The following is a 25528-nucleotide window of genomic DNA, read 5'->3' as shown; positions in this document are numbered from 1 at the left end:
GCAAATTGAATCTGTGAATAGCGCAGTTACAATGCATGTGTCCATTTTTAAAATGCAGCATTTGGACAAGAAATACTGTCATGTGCATAGCTCCCCCTTGTATAGATTAGATGGCTGTCCGGCAGCTATCTCAGTGGTCTCTTTCATAGGAGCACTCACTCTGCTTCTTGCTATAAGGCTATGTGCACACGTTGCGGATTCGTGTGCGGATTTTTCCGCACCATGGGCACTGCGGATATGGTTTTCCATAGGTTTACATGGTACTGTAAACCTGACAGATAACTGCTGCGAATCCACAGTGGCAAATCCGCAACTTGTGCACATACCCTTAGAGAGCAAAAGGCTCAGCAGTCCAAAATTGGACATACCCGAGCAGTAATGTATCTTGAAGCTCATGGGCCCAAATTCAAAATCTCCAAGAGTCCCCCAATTATTGGAAGTAATAGTCTTATGGACCAAAGTGACCTTTTGGCTCCAGGACACAGGTGCGATTGCAACGCCGGCACCTCTTATAGTTATGCCTCAGCGCAGGGCCGGACTGGCCATTTGGCAATTCTGGCAAATGCCAGAAGGGCCGGTCTGGTCGTGGGCTGCCTTGTCTGCTATGCTGTTAACAGAATCAATGTTCGCAAGACACCCATACTGTTAACAGTTGAGACGGAGCACAAAGCCGGTCACTCCGTCACTTACCTCAGCATGCGTGGTATCATTAGAAATATTGGTCTTGTAGTAAATCTTGCTCTCCTCCATCCAGGGTAATATTAGTGATATATCCCATCTGGTTCTTGGGGACGGGGACACCATGGGCCTATGTGATTTCAAATGCCAGGGCTGAATTTCATCCCCAGTCCGTACCTGCCTCAGCGCCTAGGTACTTATATCCCCAACAATCATCTGTCAGACATAAGACTGTCATCCGAAACCGTCAATATCGGTGGGTTCGGCCGATGTTAGTCTAATGGATGGCTTTACTAGGTGATAACTTCCTCTAATTATAACAGTCGATCTCCAGTAGCCATATGCATTTCCAGGTAAACAGCTTTTTTTTTTCACATGGGTTAGAGACATATGTTAGCTATGTCATATAGCCAGCATCTACTGCCTGTGAGGAAAGCTGTCCTACAAAATCACAAAACACCGATCTTGCACTGCAGAACCTTGTGTTTCAAGCCCTAAAGGTGTTGTCCTAACTTTAACTCTCATATACTGCGTAGATTATAAAGAAACAAACAATATCTGCAATAAACCCGAAAAAGCATGACATTTACCAACACTTCTAGGTTTCAAAGTGTGTCCACCTAATGAGCTGAGAGCATGCTCGGTTACATTTCCCATAACCAGTTCTCTGCATGGTCATGCTTCCTGTGTATGACTACTCAGTCTAGCTCTCTTCCAGAAGGCTATCTCTTCTAAGCTAAATCAGAGACACTTCCAAAAAAAGGGAGATCCACCCTCACACAGAAGGTCAAAGGTTTCCATAGAGCATAGCCTGCAAATAAGACTTCATGTACTGTTATATCTCTCTCTTCAATAAGAGTTGCTGCAGGGGAAGTAAGAAGGAACTACAGTGTCAGCTGCTAGAGGGGGAAGGAGACTGATTTTTCTCAGAGGCCTTCCCAGCAGCACAGTTTAGTAACTGGTTCAGGGTTGTGTTGGGTTGTGGGGTAAAAAAAAACATGTAAACTTTTATTGTGTGTGTGTTCTCTTAATTGTGTTCCAATTCTTCCTGTAGCTGCTATTTTGTATTTTTGAATTGTTCACTTACACTGCGTGTTTGGCTGAGTCGAGAAAAAGGAAAGAAAAGTTTCTTTTCCTACTTCCTCTATTGCTTATTTGAGTCTTTTCCAAAAGCTCAGAGATTTTAACAGCCATCTTATCTGGGTGCAGGGAAGATGCAGCCCCGGTAGGACAAACCTAAAGGATGTGTATTGGCATTGTAATAATGTGGTGTGCAAAGATGAGAAGGCAGCTTGGTGTTAGAAATGTTACCTAGATCAAAGTGAAGGAAAGTGAGAAAACCTTTTAGAAGCTAAGTGAGAACAGTAGTCAAAATTATGTTGGTTTAGCAGAAACACGGATTTTTTTTTTGCTTTAAATTTTCATTCTTCAATTTAAAAATGTTGGGAGTGTTTTATAATCTGACGATTCTGCAGTTGAACATAAAGTACCGTAGTTCTGACATTGGGGCTAGTGAGAGCCAGTTAGTGGCTCAATGCTCAGGTTTGCTGTACAGTTGGTCAGATTTCCAGTGAGGGTACAATAATAACTGGCCAGTAAAGTAGAGGGCATGCTTCAGTTCAGAGTTTAGTAACATAGTAACATAGTTAGTAAGGCCGCAAAAAGACATTTGTCCATCCAGTTCAGCCTATATTCCATCATAATAAATCCCCAGATCTACGTCCTTCTACAGAACCTAATAATTGTATATAGTAACATAGTTAGTAGGGCCGAAAAAAAAGTTTCTTCCATTGTATATGACAAAATATAGTTGACAACCAAATGTTGAAGGTCTAAAGATCATAGTTGTGATATTGGATTCTTCAATGGTTTTTTGAACTGTGTAGAAAAGAAAACTCCTCATGTTATGTGAATTGTTGTGAAGACCGTGGCTGCCATCTTGGCACCCATCCTGTATTTGTTTCCATCATTTTGTCTTCCAATGGTGCACTCATTCTTAGTGGTGTATTGCCAATGGTGGCAGACCATTATGGGGCCCGTGAGTCAGAGGGGGCTGGTGCCAGCTCCAGAACTCATGGGACGCATAAGCCATAATGAGAAGATAACCACCATAAAAGAAAAGCTAAAGTTGCCCATGCACCTTAGTTTAGTGTTGGCTCATTTATACGACAGCTCCCTTCTGACTCCCCCATACACATGAATGATCGGCCAAGCTGAGCGTTCATGTGTCCCATACTGGAAGAGAGGCATAAGCCGCTGATAAGCTGCTGTCAGACGATTCGATCTCATGCAGAAAGTATCAAACATTAAATAATTGGCCGATCCTAGAGAAGTTGATGGGCTCGACCTAGTTTTAGCCAATGTGTATGGGGGGGTTTACTTTTTAGTCTTAAGACATTTGAAATAGAAGCTGTAATACTACAAAAAGTTTATGTAGCCACAGTCGAAAATGTGTTTTTTTTATCAGTCTCAGAAAAGTCAGTTACAATTTAGATGTGGTGATATATAGCTTTCAAATTCCTTACAAATAACGCTACAATAAAAGTGAGTGGGGGTTTTAAAGCGCCTTTCACACTTATGTAATTTATGGCATGCCCCATATTCCAATTAATTTGGTGTGTAGTACTGACCGCACTGTGGATAATTCATTACTTCTGTAGATACCATGTCAAAGTCACTGATTAGCTTGAAGAACTCCAGTGTAGATCCTTGTGCAAATCCCTAAAGCTCACAGGAAAAAAATATATCTTGGTACCGTGTTAGCCAGTAGATAGAAAAATATTTAGAATTGAGAGTCCTCAGTGGTTGATACCTTTTAATGGCTAACTGAAAAGATGGTAACAAATTGCAAGCTTTCCAGACTACATACGTCTCTTCATCAGGCAAAGACACAGTTCACAGTGTTCACAGTAAAGTTCACAGTGTATTTGTCTGTTGCAATTCCTGACCCTGTGAGCATGGCCTTATATTTTGCTATGGTGCTTTGCAATAGAAATACACCCTGAGGCCGGCTTCACACTTGCGAGTTTTACGGACGTAAGAGCGCAGAAACTACGTCCGTAAAACTCGCAAAAAATACGGCACAATTATTCTCTATGCCTCTGCTCCTATCTGCCGTATTTTACTGATCAGTATTATACGGCTTTCTACGGCCATACAAAATCGCAGCATGCTGCGTTTGTCACCGTACTGCGCAAGAAATACGCCAATGAAAGTCTATGGAAGCGTGAAAAATACGGATTACACACGGACAAGCAGTGTGACTTGCGAGAAATACGCAGCGCTGTTAGATAGAAAAGCCGGCAATTCAGTGCGGTGTACAGTAAAATCACACTGACAGCTTACAGTAGAATAGGTAGAATAAATGTGTACACATAGAATAGGTATATATATATATATATGTCAGTGAGACACATATATGTATATATATTAATATTTTTTCCAGCGCTATACAGCTTGAAAGCCGGTAATTCAATTACCGGCTTTTTCCTTCTCCTTCCTAAAACCCGACATGATTTGAGACATGGTTTACATACAGTAAACCATGTCTTCTCTCCATTTTTTTTGCAGATTCCACACTACTAATGTCAGTAGAGTGTATCTGCAAAATTTGGCCGTTCTAGCTCTTAAAATAAAGGGTTAAATGGTGGAAAAAATTGGCGTGGGCTCCCGCGCAATTTTCTCCGCCAGAGTAGTAAAGCCAGTGACTGAGGGCAGATATTAATAGCCTGGAGAGGGTCCATGGTTATTGGCCCCCCCTGGCTAAAAATATCTGCCCCCAGCCACCCCAGAAAAGGCACATCTGTAAGATGCGCCTATTCTGGCACTTGGCCACTCTCTTCCCATTCCCGTGTAGCGGTGGGATATGGGGTAATGAAGGGTTAATGCCACCTTGCTATTGTAAGGTGACATTAAGCCTAATTAATAATGGAGAGGCGTCAATTATGACACCTATCCATTATTAATCCAATTGTAGTAAAGGGTTAAATAAAACACAAACACATTATTTAAAATTATTTTAATGAAATAAAAACAATGGTTGTTTGAGTATTTTATTCTACGCCCAATCCAGTCACTGAAGACCCTCGTTCTGTGAAAGAAATAACATAATAAACCAACAATATACTTACCCTCCGCAGATCTGTAACGTCCAACGATGTAAATCCTTCTGAAGGGGTTAAAACATTTTGCAGCAAGGAGCTTTGCTAATGCAATGCTACTCCTCGCTGCAAAACCCCGGGGAATGAGTCTAAATATAGATCAATGAGCTATATTTAGCTTCATTTGCGGTGAGGCGCCCTCTGCTGGATGTTCATAGATCGTGGGAAATTACCTAGAAAGCCTGGGAGTTTATTATGTTATTTCTTTCACAGAACGAGGGTCTTCAGTGACTGGATTGGGCGTAGAATAAAATACTCAAACAACCATTGTTTTTATTTCATTAAAATAATTTTAAATAATGTGTTTGTGTTTTATTTAACCCTTTACTACAATTGGATTAATAATGGATAGGTGTCATAATTGACGCCTCTCCATTATTAATTAGGCTTAATGTCACCTTACAATAGCAAGGTGGCATTAACCCTTCATTACCCCATATCCCACCGCTACACGGGAATGGGAAGAGAGTGGCCAAGTGCCAGAATAGGCGCATCTTACAGATGTGCCTTTTCTGGGGTGGCTGGGGGCAGATATTTTTAGCCAGGGGGGAGCCAATAACCATGGACCCTCTCCAGGCTATTAATATCTGCCCTCAGTCACTGGCTTTACTACTCTGGCGGAGAAAATTGCGCGGGAGCCCACGCCAATTTTTTCCACCATTTAACCCTTTATTTTAAGAGCTAGAACGGCCAAATTTTGCAGATACACTCTACTGACATTAGTAGTGTGGAATCTGCAAAAAAAATGGAGAGAAGACATGGTTTACTGTATGTAAACCATGTCTCAAATCATGTCGGGTTTTAGGAAGGAGAAGGAAAAAGCCGGTAATTGAATTACCGGCTTTCAAGCTGTATAGCGCTGGAAAAAATATTAATATATATACATATATGTGTCTACTGACATATATATATATATATATATATATATATATATATATATATAGACAGTATATATATATTTTTTTTTCTTTTTGGGACACATGGATCACTTCTATAGCGGTATGTTGGTTTTGCAAGCCTGCGAGAAAACCACGCAGTACGGATGCCATACGGATTACATATGGAGGATGCCATGCGCAAAAAACGCTGACACACCCTGCCTACGGAGGAGCTACGGACCACTATTTTCGGGACATTTCAGCGTATTACGGCCGTAATATACGGACCGTATTTTCATACGCTGAGTGTGAAGCCGGCCTGAATCAGAAAAAAATCATGTCACCTACAATACATTGACGGTGACACTGCTGACCAGCTGTCTTTTGGGCAGGTCAATCCAATTCAGTTGAATATGTCAGGGCTGCAGTGAGCCACTTAATAGAAGCCCATGTGACAGTTTTGTTTGGTCATGCTTCACCACTCCGAACTTCCACCGGTGTATCGTACAACTGGCACGGGAACTATCCTGACGAAAGTGTCCTTCCACACCCCGATGCGTGTTGATACTCTTCACCACAAGAAAGATTTTTTGCTGTACATAGTCTGCCTCAAGACCATTTATAAGTAGTATAGAGGCTGGCTTTTTAACCTGAAGGCTCTTTAACCACTAGGGCTTTGATCACATGTTGTGTTTTTTATGCAAATTAAAAGCTGCTTACAGTATCGGCAAAACTTGTGAGATTTCAGAAATCTCATGCACACACTTGTTTTTTTCCCCCGACTGAATTGGAATTTAATTCTTTCAGTGTTTTTGCAATGTTTTTTTCACCACAGAAAGCAATGAGAAAGAGCAAAAACGGTGGCAAATACACAACCATGCATTTTTGCTTTGTTTTTGGTGAAAAAAACTAACTTTGTTAAACATGTACTGTAGATAAATGACACATGTAATCCACCAAAAAAACGCAGCAGAAACACACCAAAGCCTGCCTTTTGTAGGCCGGTTTCACACGTCAGTGGCTTCGGTACGTGAGGTGACAGTTTCCTCACGTACCGGAGACACTGACTCACGTAGACACATTGAAATCAATGTGTCTCTGCACATGTCAGTGTGTTTTCACGGACCGTGTGTCCGTGTGCAAAACACGGAGACATGTCAGTGTTCGTGGGAGCGCACGGATTACACGGACCCATTAAAGTCAATGGGTCCGTGTAAAACACGTACCGCACACGGACGCTGTCCGTGTGCAGTCCGTGTGCCGTGCAGGAGACAGCGCTACAGTAAGCACTGTCCCCCCAGCGTGGTGCTGAAGCTGCCATTCATATCTTCTCTCCAGCAGCGTTCGCTAGAGAGAAGATATGAAAAATCAATTTTTTTTGTGTTTAAAATAAAGATCCCAAAATCAACATAAAAAATCACTGCAAAATTTTATGTTCACGATCGTGACAGAAAAAAAAAAATCTGCTATATGTGTACATAACCTTATGGTGTTTTCATTCCTTTGTGGAGACAACAGATGGCAAAATGTTCATCTACCGATGTGGAATTTTTCAGTGCATCTTATATGACGTATAATCTAAATTTTTTATGCTTCTAATTTATTTTCCCTGTTTTGATCTTCATTTTTAATTTTATATTCGGAATCTTATTTGTTGAAAAATCATATAACTTCTTCTTTTTTTTTTTTTTTTTTACACCTTTAGGTTTTTTGCTGTCCATTTTGTGCTTACGTTAGTCCCTCTGAGGAACAGGTCCACAGTCATGCTGTGTCTCAGCATTCTTTGCAACCTACTTTTCGCTGCCCATTGTGTCAGGAACAGTTAACAGGAACTGGAAATCTGAGAGGACACCTGGGACATGGACACAATGTTGTGTCTGAATGTGTGGAGAAATTGTTACAAGTGGTGAGTACTGTACTAAAACAGAGTAAAATATGTAACATTTTTAATAGAAATATTGTGACTTTTCTTAACTTGTATCTGGTAGAAAACTGTATATTGGCGATATAGTATAGAAAACTTAGCTTGATATAATGCAGCCATCCATTCCTCAAAAGAATCGTAGATAAATGCTGCAGAATATGTCTTGTAAATAAATTATTATTTGTAATGGATAGATAGCTGGTGACTAAGGTTGCCACGTAACGACATCAGACATGATGGGTGGGAGATGACTGGGATGTTATAGATGTTGCTTTAGAACAGTGTTCCCCAACTCCGGTCCTCAAGAGCCACCAACAGGTCGTGATTTCAGGATTTCCTTAGTATGGCACAGGTGATGGAATTATTGCCTGTGCAGGTGATGCAATTATCACCTGTGCAATACTAAGGAAATCCTGAAATCACGACCTGTTGGTGGCTCTTGAGGACCGGACTTGGGGAACACTGCTTTAGAATGAGGGAGCCAATATGTATGTCTCTGGTTGTTCTGTAACCTTTGTTCTGTTTTACAGGCACAAAAAGTTAATATAAGTTTTAGGACCAGAATTATTCCTTTGAGAGTGATAGAGGAATCTGAGCAGCCTGTCACAGAGAGCGCACCTTCTAGTGAGTTTTCTAACCTCATGTTTGTATATTTTCACGTACAACTGTTATCCATTAGGAATTATGCTGTGCCATTAACTCCTTCACCCTGAAGCCTGTTTTCACCTTCCTGACCAAGCCACATTTTTCAGTTCTGACCAGTGTCAATTTATGTGGTTATAACTCTGGAACGTTTCAACGGATCCCACTAATATTGAGATTTTTTTTTCTCGTGACTTATTCTACTTCATGATAGTAGTAACATTTCAGAGATATAGCTTGCATTTATTTGTAAACATATTGGAAGTTTGGCTTAAATTTTAAAAATTTAGCAATTCTTTAAATTTAATTTTGATGCCCTTAAATCAGAGAGTCACGCAAAATAGGTAATAAATAACATTTCCCACATGTCAACTTTACATCAGCACAGTTTTTGAAACATTTTTTTTTTTTGTTAGGAAGTTATAAGGGTTAAAAGTTGATAAGCGATTTCTAATTTTTCCAACAAAATTTACAAAACCTTTTTTTTAGGAACCACCTCACATTTGAAGTGACTTTGAGGGGCTTATATGACAGAAAATACCCAAAAGTTACACCATTCTAAAAACTGCACCCTTCAAGGTGTTCAAGACCACATTTAACAAGTTTATTAACCCTTCTGGTGCTTCATAGGTATTAATGGAATGTGGAAGGAAATAATGAACATTTAACTTTTTTTTCACAAAAATGTTTCTTTAGATCCACATTTTTTAATTTTTGCAAGGGTAACATGAGAAAATGGACTCCAAAATTTGTTGTGCAATTTCCCTGAGTACGCCGATACCCTATATATGGGTGAAACCACTGTTTGGGCACACAGCAGAGCTCGGAAGGGAAGGATGTACCTAAACAGTGGAAACCACCCACAAGTGACCCCATTTTGGAAACTAGACCCCCCCAGGGAACTTATCTAGATGTGCGTTGAGCATCATGAACTCCCAGGTGCTTCACAGAACTTTGAGCCATAAAAGTAAAAACAAAATCACATTTTTCACACAAAAATGTATTTAGCCCCAAATCTTGCATTTTCACAATGGTAACAGAAGAAATTGCACCCTACAATTTGTTGTGCAGTTTCTCCTGAGCATGCCGATACTCCATATGTAGGAGAAAAATACTGTTTGGGTGCACGTCAGAGCGTGGAAGGAGCATCATTTGACTTTTTGATTGTAAAATTTGATGGAATACGGTAATTAGCGGATGCCATGTCATCCCCTGATGTGCCTAAACAGTGGAAACCCCTCACAAGTGACACCTTTTTTGAGACTAGAGAACTTATCTAGATGTGTGCTGAGCATCATGAACCAATAGGTGCTTCACAGAAGTTTATAATGTTGCTGTGAAAATAAAAAAAATCACATTTTTCACACAGAAATGTTTTTAGCCCCAAATTTTGAATTTTCACAAGGGTAACAGTAGAAATTGCACCATACAATTTGTTGTGCTATTTCTCCACAATTGTTATGTAGATTTTTATGTAGTTTTATTCTACCTTTTGTTCGGCGGTAAAGCATAGTGTTATGTCTCATTTTTTATTTTACTTTTTTAAGGTGTTCACTGAAGGAGTTAACTCGTGGAACACTTTTATAGGTTGGGTAGTTCCGGACACGGCGATACCAAATATTTGTTGTTTTTTTTCTTACATAAATAAATGTTTTTGTTGGATTAATTTTTTGGGGGGGATCTTTATTTTTGAAAAAATATTTTTACAATTTTTATTAACTTTTTTTTTACATAGTTCCATGATGTGACATCAACTGTATAATGACAGATCGCAGCCACCTTGGGACCCAGGGTCATCATGGAGACCATCGACACAACGCGATCGCATCGTGTTGTGCCGATGGGAGCAGTGAGGGAGCCCTCTGCGATGCCCCACGATGTCGCTGTCACTATTGACAGCACTGATCGTGAACATCGCTGCAAGTTATCAGATCTCACTAAGATCTCACATAGAGATTGCTCCGACACTCGGTTGCGGCAGTGCGGAGTGTGAACCCGCCCAATCGCGGCGCCGCATATATACTGTGGTTTGTGGGAACGCAGCTCCCGCAGTGCCGTATAAATACAGAACATGTCGGTAAGGAGTTAAAGGGAATCTGTCACCAAATTTTTGCCACCTCTTCTGAAAGAAGCATAATGTAGAGACAGAGACTCTGAGTCCAACAATATATCACTTATTGAGCTCCTTGGTCTAGTTTTGATGATCTCTTGCTAATAAAACAGTCATTTTATCTCTAGAGGACTAGTAAACCTGCTATCCTGTAGTCCACCATATTCATGAGCTCTGTATAACCACACCCCCACCACTTATTGGCAGCTTTCTGCCTATGCACATTGTACACAGAGAGGTGGCAATCAGTGGTGTGGGCAACGATAAAAAGAGCTCTGCACTCATAGAACTACTACATCTGCAGTAGAAAAAACTATGATTTTAATAAAATAAAAGCAGCATTGTAAGTAACAGAACTCTCTAATCATGTTATCTGGGTCATCTCATGCTGCTCTCAGATGGGATTGTGACAGATTCCCTTTAAGGGTTTTGTAAGTCAAAATTCTCTCTGGAAAAATTGTGAAATTATTTCCCATAGCTACAAGTCAGAATCCAGATTATATTTTTAACTGCACTTCTATCCATTCTAATTCGATGCCCTTTTACTGCTTCAGTTTTGTCTCAAGATCCTCGATTATTATATGTGTTTTTAATTCACAAATGATGCAGATAATACTAGCTGTTCTTTAATTATATATTTTGTTTTTTGCACAGGTGAAGTTACAGAATCCTCCCCTCCAGAATCTCCAGGAGACCTTTCCACAAACCCTGTTGATGCTGTTGACGCTGTAGCAGATAATGAGAAAGTACAAGATGAAACTGCGTGCCCCTTATGTCCACTAACTTCTGAAAATTCTCAAGACTTAAGAACACACTTGGAGAAGTATCATCCTGAGCTCAGCCCATCTGATATTCAGCAAGCATGTGAAGGTCGTGGCCGTGAAGTAGATATTGTGGAGCAGGAGGATAGAAAGGGCTCTCAGGAAAACACACTTACTCAGCCTCAACAATCTACGTATCGAAAGACCGCCAACTTTGCTATGGACAAGTTTATGGATCCATCAAGGCCTCATAAATGTGTCGTTTGCAAGGAATCTTTTACCCAAAAAAATATTCTGCTTGTACATTATAATTCAGTATCTCATTTGCACAAAGTGCGTAAAGCCTCTCTTGACCCTTCCCTTTCCACCAGAAATGAGTCTGGAGTAGGAACCACTGGACATGGTGTACAGACAGGACAAGACAAACCTTACAAATGCACAGTGTGCCACGTATCATACAACCAAAGCTCAACATTAGAAATTCACATGCGCTCTGTTCTCCACCAGACCCGCTCTAGAAGCTCAAAGCAGGATCCTGCAAAGATATCCTCTGAAAAGCCTCAAAGAGACTCTGGAATTAAAAGTGAAACTATTACTGATAGCAGAGGAGAGACATCAGATGTTCAAGGAATTGAATGTACTAAGAAGAGACAACAGCAAATTGGACCATGCATGGGAGTTCCACTATTGCCCACTACAGTTTCCCCTCCATCTGTGCCCCTATCAATGGATTTATCTAGGCCACCCCCACTTGTCCAGCCTTCTCCACTTTTTGCACCATCACTTCTTCCCTCATTTCCACTGATACCTGAAACTTTTTTGAAGCTCCAGCGTCAGCAGCAGCAACTTCTTCTTCCATTCTACCTTCAAGAACTAAAAGTCAGTGGAGATGGGAGTTCAGTTCCTTTACTACCCTTTGGAGGTGCCCAACAGCCACCACCTATCAAAGATGAAGGTGATCAACCAAGTGCAACTCCTAGACAAGCAAATGAAAAGGATGAAAAAGTGTTGGATGAACGTGATGCAGCCACTGGAGAGACAAATGCTTCACAGAATCTAAATGCTTCTTCCAAGGATTCTGGAGACCCTACAGGGTCTGCAGCACGAGCTTTGTTAGAAAATTTTGGTTTTGAGTTAGTCACACAATACAACGAAGGAAGACAGCCAATAATTTCCCAGGCACAACCTCAACCACGACCGCCTGCTCCTCCACTTGATACATCACCTACTCCTTCATCCACTGAGAAGCTGCAGTGTGGTACTTGTGGTAAACTTTTCTCAAATAGACTAATTTTGAAAACACATGAAGAGCATATGCACCAGCGCTTACTCCCTTTTGAAGCATTAAGTCGCTATGCTGCAAATTTTCGTCGTTCCTATGACAGTCACAACCCTTTAGGACCTAACTCTGATTTAACAGGATCATCAGTTACTCCCCTTGACTTTTCTGTTACTTCACAGCTTTCTCAATGTGCAAAAGAGTTGGAGCAACAAGAAGTTACACTTGACCATGGTGTTACAATTGAGCAGCTCAGTTTCCTGCAAAGTCTTTTTGACTTTCCAGGGCCTTTGCTTGAAGAGCAAATCATGTGGGTAGCTAATAAAACTGGGCTTGCCCCTCCAACTATCAGACACTGGTACAAGCAAAAAGAGAATATTATCCAGGAGAATCAGGAGGAAGAAACAGAGGACAGCATAAGACTTGATCGAATGGGTCATCGTCGTTTCTCACGGACAAAATTCTCAGAATTTCAGACCCAGGCCCTAAACAGCTTCTTCGAAGCCAGTGCATACCCTAGAGATAGTGAAGTCGAACACTTGTCCGAGTTGTTGGGCCTTTCAGGAAGAGTGGTTGTTGTATGGTTCCAAAATGCTCGTCAGAAAGCAAGAAAACAAGCTGCAGAAACTGGGACCCCTCCTTCACCACCTCTTCACCTTGGTCAACCAGGGGAACGCCCTGCTGCCAATAGTAAAATACCACCTTGTCGAAAATGTGGTATTACTCTTCCTTGCATTTTTCAACTGATCCATCATCTCAAAATTTGCTATAATGATCACTCTGAAGTAACAGCAGAATTACAAGAAAATGAAGAGGAGTCAGAAAAAAATAAACAAAAAGAAGAGCCTATTACTGACTTTATTGACAACCAAGAGAACACATTCAAAAATGAGCCAGAAATGCAAGAAATTGAAAGTGATAATGTAGAGGAACAAGAACCCATAACTCCAGGAACAAAAGGAAGTATTAGTTCACCCATTATGAATGAAGGAATTACTCAGACTGATGAAATTGATCAGCCTGCAGAACAAAATGAACCATGCAACCTAACAAGTTCAACTGATCAGAAACAAGCAAAATCATTAACTAATAGTGGTCATCTCTCTGCACCACTGATGGATCTATCTCTTCTTATCCCTGTTGGGACAGGTGATGTGGCCTGTCCCAGAAAAAGAAAACATGAGGAGGAAAGCCTGTCTCCAACTGGAAGTGATGGTGGAGATGAACCTCCCAGAGACAAACGTTTAAGGACCACCATATTACCAGAACAGCTTGATATTTTACATCGGTGGTATCTGCAAGATTCTAACCCCACAAGAAGCACTCTAGAACGCATATCTCTTGAAGTCGGCTTAAAGAAGAGAGTAGTTCAAGTTTGGTTTCAGAATACAAGAGCTCGTGAGCGTAAAGGTCAATACCGAGGTGGAATACCATCATCCGTTTCAGCTCCCAAGCAGCAAGATGATTCTCCAAACGAGGGATCAAAAAGGGATGGAATAAATTTCTGTTACAATTCTCCACCAAGTCAAGTGGTGCCCCAGTTACCAGCAAAAACAGGCCTATCCACGGTGCAGACTTCATGTTCTTTAATACTGCCAACAAAACCGCCACCTTCTTGCAGTGTTACAACTCCAGTTACAAAACCTCTGGTCAGTCCAACCCAGGCACTTTCAGGAATAATTAATGCCACACAAGTTTTACCTAGTTTAGTTAATCCTTCACAAGCTCTAAATAATCTTGCCAATGCTCAGGCTCTGCCTGGCTATGTGAACTCTCCTCAAGCTTTATCTGGTTTAGTGAGTCCAAACCAAACATTTACTGGTCTTGTTAATCCAGCCCATGTACTCTCTAGCTTTGTTAGTACTTCTCAACCTTCACAAGGTTTACTATTGGCTTCATTCACAGCGAAGCCTGCAACAACAATTTTAATGTCTTCTACCCCGGAAATTAAGTTGCATACCTCAGCAAGTCAGCAAGTTACTGCCCAGTCATCAGGAGGGCAATCTGCTGAACTTGAAAAAACACTAACAACACCATTTCCTGAGGTGTTGGATTCTTCTAAAGTCATAAATTCAGAACAGCAGACTACTGAAAACCAAACTCTGGAGATCCAAAGTATAAACAGCCAAAAATGTGTAGATGAGAAAGGAGCTCCAAAAATTATGGAATCACTTATGCACAGTCCACAAGGCGGAGACATAAGTGATTCATCAAGCTCAGATCCTGGCCCATCTAGTCCTGGTAAAGGATCTTTCAATTCTGAAGGATTGTTGGGTTCTTCTGGAGCAAGACGTTATCGTACCCAGATGAGTAGTTTGCAGTTACGAATACTCAAGGCCTGTTATGCTGAATATCGTACTCCAAGCATGCAAGAGTGTGACTGCCTTGGAGGAGAAATTGGGCTCCAAAAGAGAGTTGTTCAAGTGTGGTTCCAGAATGCCAGAGCCAAGGAAAAGAAAGCCAAATTACAGGGTTTGGTTGGTTCAGGCTCTACAAATGATGGACCGTCACCTACAGAATGTACTCACTGTAACATAAAATATGGCCCTACCATTCTATGTCGCGCCCATATATTCTCCCGACAACATATTGCAAGATTGCGAGTATCAATACAACAGCAACTAAAGGAAGAAAGTCGATACCGGGACACTCACCCCAGTGGAGGAGCAGCTCCTGTTTCTGAAAGCAAACCAGCCTCACAAATTCTCAACTTCCAGAGTCCTACCACAGTGACTCCGCAAATCCAGAGGCTCACACCCTTGTTGATGCCTGGTCAGGGCATTCCTGCACCAATCGGCGGATTGGCAACTTTTAACACAGGTAAAATACAGTTTGGGGATAGGAAATATATCAAACGAAGGACTGCAGTCAGATGGGAATGCTTCAGCTTAAAACTAGGAAAGAAACAGTACAGCGTTAAGCTTCTAACATCACTTTGCCTAGCAGCTCCCTAAAAAATGTATTTCACAATGTAAAGAAACGTACATTTTTAAAATCACTTTAGAAAACCTACAGCATAGTGGGTGCAAGGGTGGCACAGTAGAAAAACAACAGCTACATGCAGCTCAGGTGCCAGCTGCTTTACATAGCCGGTACCCAACAGTAATTAGTATTGATAGAGGTAGCTCCAATGGCAGTCATCACTTCTGTTGGCGATCAGCACCCCGTGCAGTGTGATCAAGGGGGCCAATATGTTGAAACGACAGCCATGGACATACTGAAAGCATCCGTGTCTGCTATGTGGTACCTCCTGAAAAGTCCAGCCTTTATTGAAGTTTGTCAATTTAGCAGTGCATTGCTTTACCCTAGTGGGGACTATTTAAAAATGTAAAAAAAAAGCACAAAAAAATATACGGTATATATTTATCACATGCGGTGAACGCAGAAATGGAAACAACAATCTACACCAGAATTGGCATCATTTTGTCACTGCAATTCCCTCCCCCCTCATATGGCTATGTTTACACAGAAAAATAACAGTTATGGCTCTTGGAAGAAGAGGAGAAAAAAACAAAATAGTAACAATGAAAAATCGCCCTCTCCTTAAGATGTTAAGGATCAATTGAGCTATAATTGTTGCCTCATTGAATACATTTAGATTTTTCACTGAGTTAATTTAAAGTATTTTTGCTTATGGAAAAAAAAGAATTGTCTATGCAGCACTCGTTAGGCATATCAACAAGGTTCTGCTTTAGCACAGTAGATACTAAACAAACTTTACCCACAAGAAGAATCTAAAGGTACCGTCACACTAAGCGACGCTGCAGCGATACCGACAATGATCCGGATCGCTGCAGCGTCGCTGTTTGGTCGCTGGAGAGCTGTCACACAGACCGCTCTCCAGCGACCAACGATGCCGGTAACCAGGGTAAACATCGGGTTACTAGGCGCAGGGCCGCGCTTAGTAACCCGATGTTTACCCTGGTTACCATCGTTAAAGTTTAAAAACAACCACTACATACTTCCCTACCGCTGTCTGTCCCCAGCGCTCTGCTTCTCTGCTCTGGCTGTGAGCACAGCGGCCGGAAAGCAGAGCGGTGACGTCACCGCTCTGCTTTCCGGCTGCTCGGTGCTCACAGCCAGAGCAGAGAAGCAGAGCGCCGAGGACAGACAGCGGTAGGTAAGTATGTAGTGTTTGTTTTTTTACTTTAACGATGGTAACCAGGGTAAATATCGGGTTACTAAGCGCGGCCCTGCGCTTAGTAACCCGATGTTTACCCTGGTTACCAGCGAAGACATCGCTGAATCGGTGTCACACACGCCGATTCAGCGATGTCTGCGGGGAGTCCAGCGACGAAACAAAGTTCTGGACTTTCTTCCCCGACCAGCGACAGCACAGCAGGGGCCTGATCGCTGCTGCCTGTCACACTGGACGATATCGCTAGCCAGGACGCTGCAACGTCACGGATCGCTAGCGATATCGTCTAGTGTGACGGTACCTTAAAACTACAGCAGAAATGGCATTAGTCACACTTAAAACCTTATTACACTTGCAAAACCACTTTCCTGCATGTTGTAACATCTCCTCAGCTATTTATGACTTAGGGCTCGTTAGAGGTCAGACGAGCATATTAAAAGTCTGTGTGCTGTCCGTATGCAAATCGGATAGCATAATGACAGCACATGGACCCATGCAAGTCAATGTGATAGCTCACATGAATGTTTTTACACATGAATCGATAATCTACGTGTAAGGCCCCCTTCACATGTCTATGTTTCAGGTATGTGTGGCGTCTTCATGCATATTTGAGACACATATTTTCACACACCCATTATAATGTATTTTCATATGGATCGTGTGTCCGTGTGACCCACTTGTAGACATGTCAGTTTTTTTCAGACAGCACAGATAACAACATGTATCGCACACGTACACACAGATGACATCCGTGTGCCGTCCATGCCACATGTACTGGAATAGAATAGTTAGATTGATAGTGAATGAAATATATAATTAGTAGTGATGAGCAAATATACTCATTACTCGAGATTTCTCGAGCATACCCGGGGGTCCTCCGAGTATTTTTTAGTGCTTGGAGATTTAGTTTTCTTGCCGCAGCTGAATGATTTACATCTGTTAGCCACCATAAGTACATGTGGGGGTTGCCTGGTTGCTAGGGAATCCCCACATGTACTTATGCTGGCTAACAGATGTAAATCATTCAGCTGCGGCGCTAAAAACTAAATCTCCGAGCACTAAAAAATACTCGGAGGACCCCCGAGCATGCTCGAGAAATCTCAAGTAACGAGTATATTCGCTCATCACTAATAATTAGTTGTGTGAAACTGTACATGTATGTAACATAATAAATAAATGAAAAAAATAAAGTGGGGTCCTCCACATTTTCGTTAACCAGCAAAGGTGAAACAGAGATCTGTGAGCTGATATTATCAGGCTGGGAAGGTCCCTGGTTATTGGGCTCTTTCCAGCCTAAATATACAGCCTCTTTCTGCAGCCACCCCAGAAGTGGCTCAAAACATGGCTCAACACATGACATTCTCCAATTCTGACGCTTCACCTTCGCTCTTGCCAATTACCCTGGTGTAGTGGCAATCGAGATAATGATAGTTTTGGGTGATGTCAGCTGTGAATTATCCAAAACCACAGCTATGTGTGCATGTGGCCTAAGCTTACATTCCCACAATGAGTTTTTGATGTTGCAGAAATTTTTGCACCCATTATGTAAATTAGTTTTTTTCATTGCATTTTTAGTACATATTTTAGATGCGTTTTTATCCAGGTTTTGATGCAGCGTCTTTTGTCTCTTGTTGGTATGTCATTATTGTCATGTTTTAAACAAAGCTGCTTTGTTTTTGATATTTCCTGGTATTTGCAATTTGACAAAACTTTATTGATACAATCATGTGCGGATCACATGTATTTTCGCCATAGAAATGCACTAAAAATGTATTTGCGTTTTTTGCCTGGAGATTTTCCGCATCTAATAGAAGTTTGTGGAAAAACATGTAGAAATAACTCAGCATACCCGCAAGAGAAATTGAGATTTGAAACACGCACCGCAGGCCAGTTTATGCTGAGTAAAGAAGCACAATGGGTATGAGATCTCTATAAATCCCATCCACTGTGATGGAACTGTAAGAAGCTGCATTTTTGACACAAGAAAAATATGCAATGTCAAAATTCACCAAAAACTCAATGTAGGCAAACAGCCTAAGGGCTCTTTGACAATCTGCTGGCAGAGCAGGGGTGAATGATGAGAGCTGGCTTCAGCACCTGCCGCCAGGGAACAGCGCTTCTTCCCCGGCACCGATGCATGTCACACGGATGACATCAATTTGTTTTCTCTGTGTCCACGGGTGCGGGACATTTTGCCGCCCGTGCCGACAGTAAAAAATGGACATGTCTACGTGTGGAGCGCACGGACACACGGTTTGTGGAAACACACTGACATGTGCACAGACCCATTCATTTGAATGGGTCTACGTGTGTCAGTGTCTCCGGCACGTGTGAAAACTGTCACTACACGCACCGGAGACACGGATGTGTGAAAGAGGGCTTATAGTGTGTTTCAGCAGTGGAAACACCTTTTAAAACAGGTATGTATTTTTCTACCTGCAAATTTTCCGCATCTAATATAATTCTATGGGGAACATTTGCAGATAAAACTCAACGTATCCGCAAGAGAGTTACATGTTGCACATATGAAACAGTTTGTGCAGTGTAAAAATAGTACAGTAGGCATGAGATTTCTATAAATCCCATCCACTTTGCTGGAGCAGTAAGAAGCTGCATTTTTACCCAACGGAAATATACAACATGAAAAAAAAATTAACCAAAAACTTATTTTGGGAACTTAACCCCTTAAGCCCCAAGAGTGGTTTGCACGTTAATGACCGGGCCAATTTTTACAATTCTAACCACTGTCCCTTTATGAGGTTATAACTCTGGAACGCTTCAACGGATCTTGGCGATTCTGACATTGTTTTCTCGTGATATATTGTACTTCACGATAGTGGTAAAATTTCTTAGATATAACGTGCGTTTATTTGTGAAAAAAATGGAAATTTGGCGAAAATTTTGAAAATTTTGCAATTTTCCAACTTTGAATTTTTATGCCCTTAAATCACATAGATATGTCACCCAAAATAATTAATAAGTAGCATTTCCACATGTCTACTTTACATCAGCACAATTTTGGAACCAATTTTTTTTTTTGTTAGGGAGTTATAAGGGTTAAAAGTTGACCAGCAATTTCTCATTTTTACAACACCAATATTTTTTAGGGACCACATCACATTTGAAGTCATTTTGAGGGGTCTATATGATAGAAAATAACCAAGTGTGAGACCATTCTACAAACTGCACCCCTCAAGGTGCTCAAAACCACATTCAAGAAGTTTATTAACCCTTCAGGTGTTTTACAGGAATTTTTGGAATGTTTAAAAAATAATGAACATTTAACTTTCTTTCACAAAAAATTTACTTCAGCTCCAATTTGTTTTATTTTACCAAGGGTAACAGGAGAAAATGGACACCAAAAGTTGTTGTACAATTTGTTCTGAGTAAGCTCATACCCCATATGTGGGGGTAAACCACTGTTTGGGTGCATGGCAGAGCTCGGAAGGGAAGGAGTGCAGTTTGAATTTTCAATGCAAAATTGACTGGAATAGAGATGGGACGCCATGTTGCGTTTGGAGGGCCTCTGACGTGCCTAAAAATTGAAACCCCCCACAAGTGACACCATTTTTGAAAGTAGACCCTCTAAGGAACTTATCTAGATGTGTGGTGAGCACTTTAACCCACCAAGTGCTTCACAGAAGTTTATAATGCAGAGCCGTAAAAATAAAAAATCATATTTTTTCACAAATATGATCTTTTTGCCACTAATTTTTTATTTTTCCAAGGGTAAGAGAAGAAATTGGACCCCAAAAGTTGTGCCATTTGTTCTGAGTACGCCGATACCCCATATGTTGGGGGTAAACCACTGTTTGGGAGCACGGCAGAGCTCGGAAGGGAAGGAGCGCCGTTTGATTTTTCATTGCAAAATTGACTGGAATTGAGATGGGACGCCATGTTGCGTTTGGAGATCCCCTGATGTGCCTAAACATTGAAACCCCCCACAAGTGACACCATTTTGGAAAGTAGACCCCCTAAGGAACTTATCTAGATGTGTTTTGACAGCTTTGAACCCCCAAGTGTTTCACTACAGTTTCTAACGCAGAGCCGTGAAAATAAAAATTCTTTTTTTTCCACAAAAATTCTATTTTAGCCCCCAGTTTTGTATTTTCCCAAGGGTAACATGAGAAATTGGACCCCAAAAGTTGTTGTCCAATTTGTGAAGAGTACGCTGATACCCCATATGTGGGGGGAAACCACCGTTTGGGTGCATGGCAGAGCTCAGAAGGGAAGGAGCGCCATTTGGAATGCAGACTTAGATGGATTGGTCTGCAGGTGTCACGTTGCATTTGCAGAGCCCCTGATGCAACTAAACAGTAGAAACCCCCCACAAGTGACACCATTTTAGAAACTTGACCCCCCAAGGAACTTATCTAGATGTGTTGTGAGAACTTTGCACCACCAAGTGTTTCACTACAGTTTATAACGCAGAGCCGTGAAAATGAAAAATCATTTTTTTCCACAAAAGTTTTTTTTTAGCCCCCTGTTTTGTATTTTTCCAAGGGTAACAGGAGCAATCGGACCCCAAAAGTTGTCCAATTTATCCTGAGTACGCTGATACCCCATATGTGGGGGGGAACCACCATTTGGGTGCATGGCAGAGCTCGGAAGGGAAGGAGCGCCATTTGGAATGCAGACTTAGATGGATTGGTCTGCAGGCGTCACGTTGCGTTTGCAGAGCCCCTGATGCACCTAAACAGTAGAAATCCCCCACAAGTGACCCCATATTGGAAACTAGACCCCCCAAGGAACTTATCTAGATGTGTTGTGAGAACTTTGAACCCCCAAGTGTTTCACTAGTTTATAACGCAGTCGTGAAAATAAAAATTAATTTTTTTCCCACAAAAATGTTTTTAGCCCCCCAAATTTTTATTTTCCCAAGGGTAACAAGAGAAATTAGACTGCAATCGTTGTTGTCCAATCTGTCCTGAGTATGCTGATACCCCATATGTTGGGGTAAACCCCTGTTTTGACGCACGGGAGAGCTCGGAAGGGAAGTAGCACTGTTTTACTTTTTCAATGCAGAATTGGCTGGACTTGAGATCGGACGCCATGTCGCGTTTTGAGAGCCCTGATGTGCCTAAACAGTGGAAACCCCCAATTCTAACTGAAACCCTATCCCAAACACACCGCTAACCCTAATCCCAACCATAACCCTAACCACACCCCTAACCCTGACACACCCCTAACCCTAATCCCAACCGTAAATGTAATCCAAACCCTAACTTTAGCCCCAACCCTAACTTTAGCTCCAACCCTAACCCTGACTTTAGCCCCAACCCTAACTGTAGCCCTAACCTTAACTTTAGTCCCAACCCTAACCCTAACTTTAGCCCCAGCCCTAACCCAAACATTAGCCCCAGCCCTAACTTTAGCCCCAACCCTAACTGTAGCCCTAACCCTAGCCCCACCCCCAACCCTAACCCCAACCCTAGCCCTAATCCTAGCCCCAACCCTAACCCCAACCCTAGCCCTAACTTTAGCCCTAATGGGAAAATGGAAATAAATACATTTTTTTATTTTTTTATGTTTCCCTAACTAAGGGGGTGATGAACGGGGGATTGATATATTTTTATAGCGGGTTTTTTTAGCGGATTTTTATGATTTGCAGCCGTCACACACTAAAAGACGCTTTTTATTGCAAAAAATATTTTTTTCGTTACCACATTTTGAGTCCTATTATTTTTCCAGATTTTGGTCCACATAGTCATGTGAGGTCTTGTTTTTTGCGGGACGAGTTGACGTTTTTATTGGTACCATTTTTGGGCATGTGACTTTTTTGATCGCTTTTTATTCCGATATTTGTGAGGCAGAATTACCAAAAACCAGCTATTCATGAATTTCTTTTGGGGGGTCGTTTATACAGTTCCACGTTTGGTAAAATGGATAAAGCAGTTTTATTCTTCGGGTCAGTACGATTACAGCGATACCTCATTTAGATTATTTTTTTATGTTTTGGCGCTTTTATACGATAAAAACTTTTATAGAAAAAAAATAATTTTTCTTGCATCGCTTTATTCTGAGGAGTATAACTTTTTTATTTTTTTGATGATGATGCTGTATTGCGGCTCGTTTTTAGCGGGATAAGATGACATTTTCAGCGGTACCATGGTTATTTATATCCGTCTTTTTGATTGCGTGTTATTCCACTTTTTGTTCGGCGGTATGATAATAAAGTGTTGTTTTCTGCCTCGATTTTTTTATTTATTTTTTTTACGGTGTTTGCTGGAGGGGTTAACTAGTGGGACAGTTTTATAGGTCAGGTCGTTACGGACGCAGGGATACTAAATATGTGTACTTTTATTCGTTTTTTTTATTTAGATAAATAAATGTATTTATGGGAACAATATTTTTTTTCTTCTCTTTATTTAGGAATTTATTTATTTTTTTTTACACATTTAAAAAAATTTTTTTTTACTTTTCCCAGGGGGACATCACTGTATAGTGACAGATCGCTGATCTGACACTTTGCTGAGCACTGTGTCAGATCAGCAATCTGACGTGCACTGCTCCTGGCTTACCAGCACCTGCTCTGAGCAGGCACTTGGTAAGCCACCTCCCTGCAGGACCCGGAAGTAGCCCCGCGGCCATTTTGGATTCGGGGCCTGCAGGGAGGAGACGCTCGGTACAAGGTGAGCACATCGCCTTGTACCGATCGTCTCAGGGAAGCCCGCAGGGAGCCCCCTCCCTGCGCGATGCTTCCCTGTACCGCCGTAACACTGCAATCATGTTTGATTATGTACCGGGGGTTAATGTGCCGGGAGCGGTCCGTGACCACTCCTGGCACATAGTGCCGGATGTCAGCTGCGATAGTCAGCTGACACTCGGCCGCGATCGGCCGCGCTCCCCCCGTGAGCACGGCCGATTGCATTTGACGTACTATCCCTATCACTGGGAGTTAAGTCCCAGGTCACCTTGACGGGATAGTACGTCATATGGGATTAAGGGGTTAACTTTAAATTATTGGATTTTTTTCTTGTCTCACACTTACAAGGAGGTATCCAAAAAACGAGAATTACCGTATATACTTGAATATAAGCCGACCCAAGTATAAGCGGAGACCCATAATTTTGCCACAAAAAACTGGGAAAACTTTATGACTTGGGTATTTTAACCTTGGGTGGAAAATGCAGCAGCTACCGGTAAATATCAAAAATACAAATAGATACCAATAAAAATAAAATTAATTGAGACATCAGTAGGTTAAGTGTTTTTGAATATCCATATTGAATCAGGAGCCCATATAATGCTCCATACAGTTTGATGGGCCCCATAAGATGCTCCATATTAAAATATGCCCCATACAATGCTGCACAAATGCAGATTATTGCCCCCATAAGATGCTCCATACAGACATTTGCCCCATATAATGCTGCACAAATGTTGATTATGGCCCCATAAGATGCTCCATAAAGATATTTCCCCCATATAAAGCTGCACAAACATTGGTTATGCCCCATAAGATGTTCCATGTAGACATTTGCCCCATATAAAGCTGCACAAACATTGATTATGTCCTATAAGATGCTCCATGTAGACATTTGCCCCATATAAAGCTGCACAAACATTGATTATGCCCCATAAGATGCTCCATGTAGACATTTGCCCCTTATAAAGCTGCACAAACATTGATTATGCCCCATAAGATGCTCCATGTAGACATTTGCCCCATATAAAGCTGCACAAACATTGATTATGCCCCATAAGATGCTCCATGTAGACATTTGCCCCATATGCTGTTGCTGTGATAAAAAATAAAAAAATCACATACTCACTTCTCATCGCTCAGGCCCCCGGCACTTGCTATATTCACCTGCTCCCCGTTCCAACACTGCCGGCCGCCGCTGCTTCTTCCCCGTCTTCTGCATTGATTGTTTAGGCAGAGGGCGGCGCACACACTAGAGGATGGGGAAGACGCAGCGGCGGCCGGCGGCGGTGGAACGGGGAGCAGGGGAATATCGTGCACTGCGTTATAATCACCTGCTCCTTGCGTGGTCCCTGGTTCCCCGGCGCCGGCAGCTTCCTGTATTGAGCGTTCACATGGTACCGCTCATTACAGTAATGAATATCCCATCGGGGTGGAGCCGGGTCCATATTCATTACTGTAATGAGCGGTACCATGTGACCGCTCACTACAGGAAGAAGCTGCCAGCGCCGGGTAACCAGGGCTGTGTAGGGACCGCGCCAGGAGCAGGTGAGTATTATTAGACAGCTGCCGCTCCCCCTTCCCTGCCAACCCCTGGGTATGACTCAAATATAAGCTGAGAGGGGCAATTTCAGCCTTAAAAAAATGGGCTTTGGTTTTTTCCATAGCGAACATTAACCTTAAAAAAAACCCATGGGAGGCACTACTTAACAAGCGCATCCCCAACATCCCTAATCATACCCGATCCCTTATCTCATTTATATTTTTAGCAGCGAAACAAATCATTGCTTTGGCATGGAAAAAAACAAACTTAGACTTTTCCGCGGTCAAAACACGCCTCACCTGGTACATGATCAACGAGAAATTGTCGGCTATACTAATGGACAAAGTTGGAAAATTCGAGAAAATATGGCTCCCCTGGGCGGAATACACCAACCATACCCCTTTTGCCACACCGGTACTATACCCAACTAACTACATTCAGTCGGATTCAGAATAACCTACCAAACCCTTTAGACGTTATACACCTCTTTACTCGGGCTCCCCTCCCCCACTCCCCCTTTCCCTTACTTTGGTTAGGTTGTATGATTGCATGTCAGTTAACCACATGCACTATTGTTCAGATTGTATGTAAAGACTTATCCTGATTTTTTTTTTTTTTTTTTTTTTATTATCTTGATTATCGCGTAAATGTAAACCGAAAACTTTCAATAAAAATTTATTGTTTAAAAAAAAAAAAAAAAAAAAAATGGGCTGAAATTCTCGGCTTATACTCGAATATATACGGAACTTTTTAAAAAATGTTTTATTCA

General features: G+C 41.6%; 1 protein-coding gene and 1 long non-coding RNA gene across 3 annotated transcripts in view; one reads left to right on the top strand and one right to left on the bottom strand.

Moving 5' to 3' along the window:
* LOC138673459 (uncharacterized) overlaps positions 1-25528 on the bottom strand; it is a 71427-nt gene that overhangs the window by 30083 nt on the left and 15816 nt on the right. The gene's annotated exons all lie outside the window — the stretch shown is intronic.
* The window catches only part of ZFHX2 (zinc finger homeobox 2), a 102071-nt gene that overhangs the window by 61692 nt on the left and 14851 nt on the right, over positions 1-25528 (top strand). Inside the window, exons 7-9 of the mRNA XM_069761800.1 lie at positions 7422-7622; positions 8171-8264; positions 11047-15252. Of these exons, the coding sequence (XP_069617901.1) occupies positions 7422-7622; positions 8171-8264; positions 11047-15252 (4501 nt within the window). The remainder of the gene's footprint in view (positions 1-7421; positions 7623-8170; positions 8265-11046; positions 15253-25528) is intronic.

The sequence above is a fragment of the Ranitomeya imitator genome, chromosome 1 (genome assembly GCF_032444005.1).
Source record: "Ranitomeya imitator isolate aRanImi1 chromosome 1, aRanImi1.pri, whole genome shotgun sequence".
Classification (NCBI taxonomy): domain Eukaryota; kingdom Metazoa; phylum Chordata; class Amphibia; order Anura; family Dendrobatidae; genus Ranitomeya; species Ranitomeya imitator.
The sequence above is the reverse complement of the archived record's forward strand: the minus strand, read 5'-3'. Positions and strand labels throughout refer to the sequence as shown.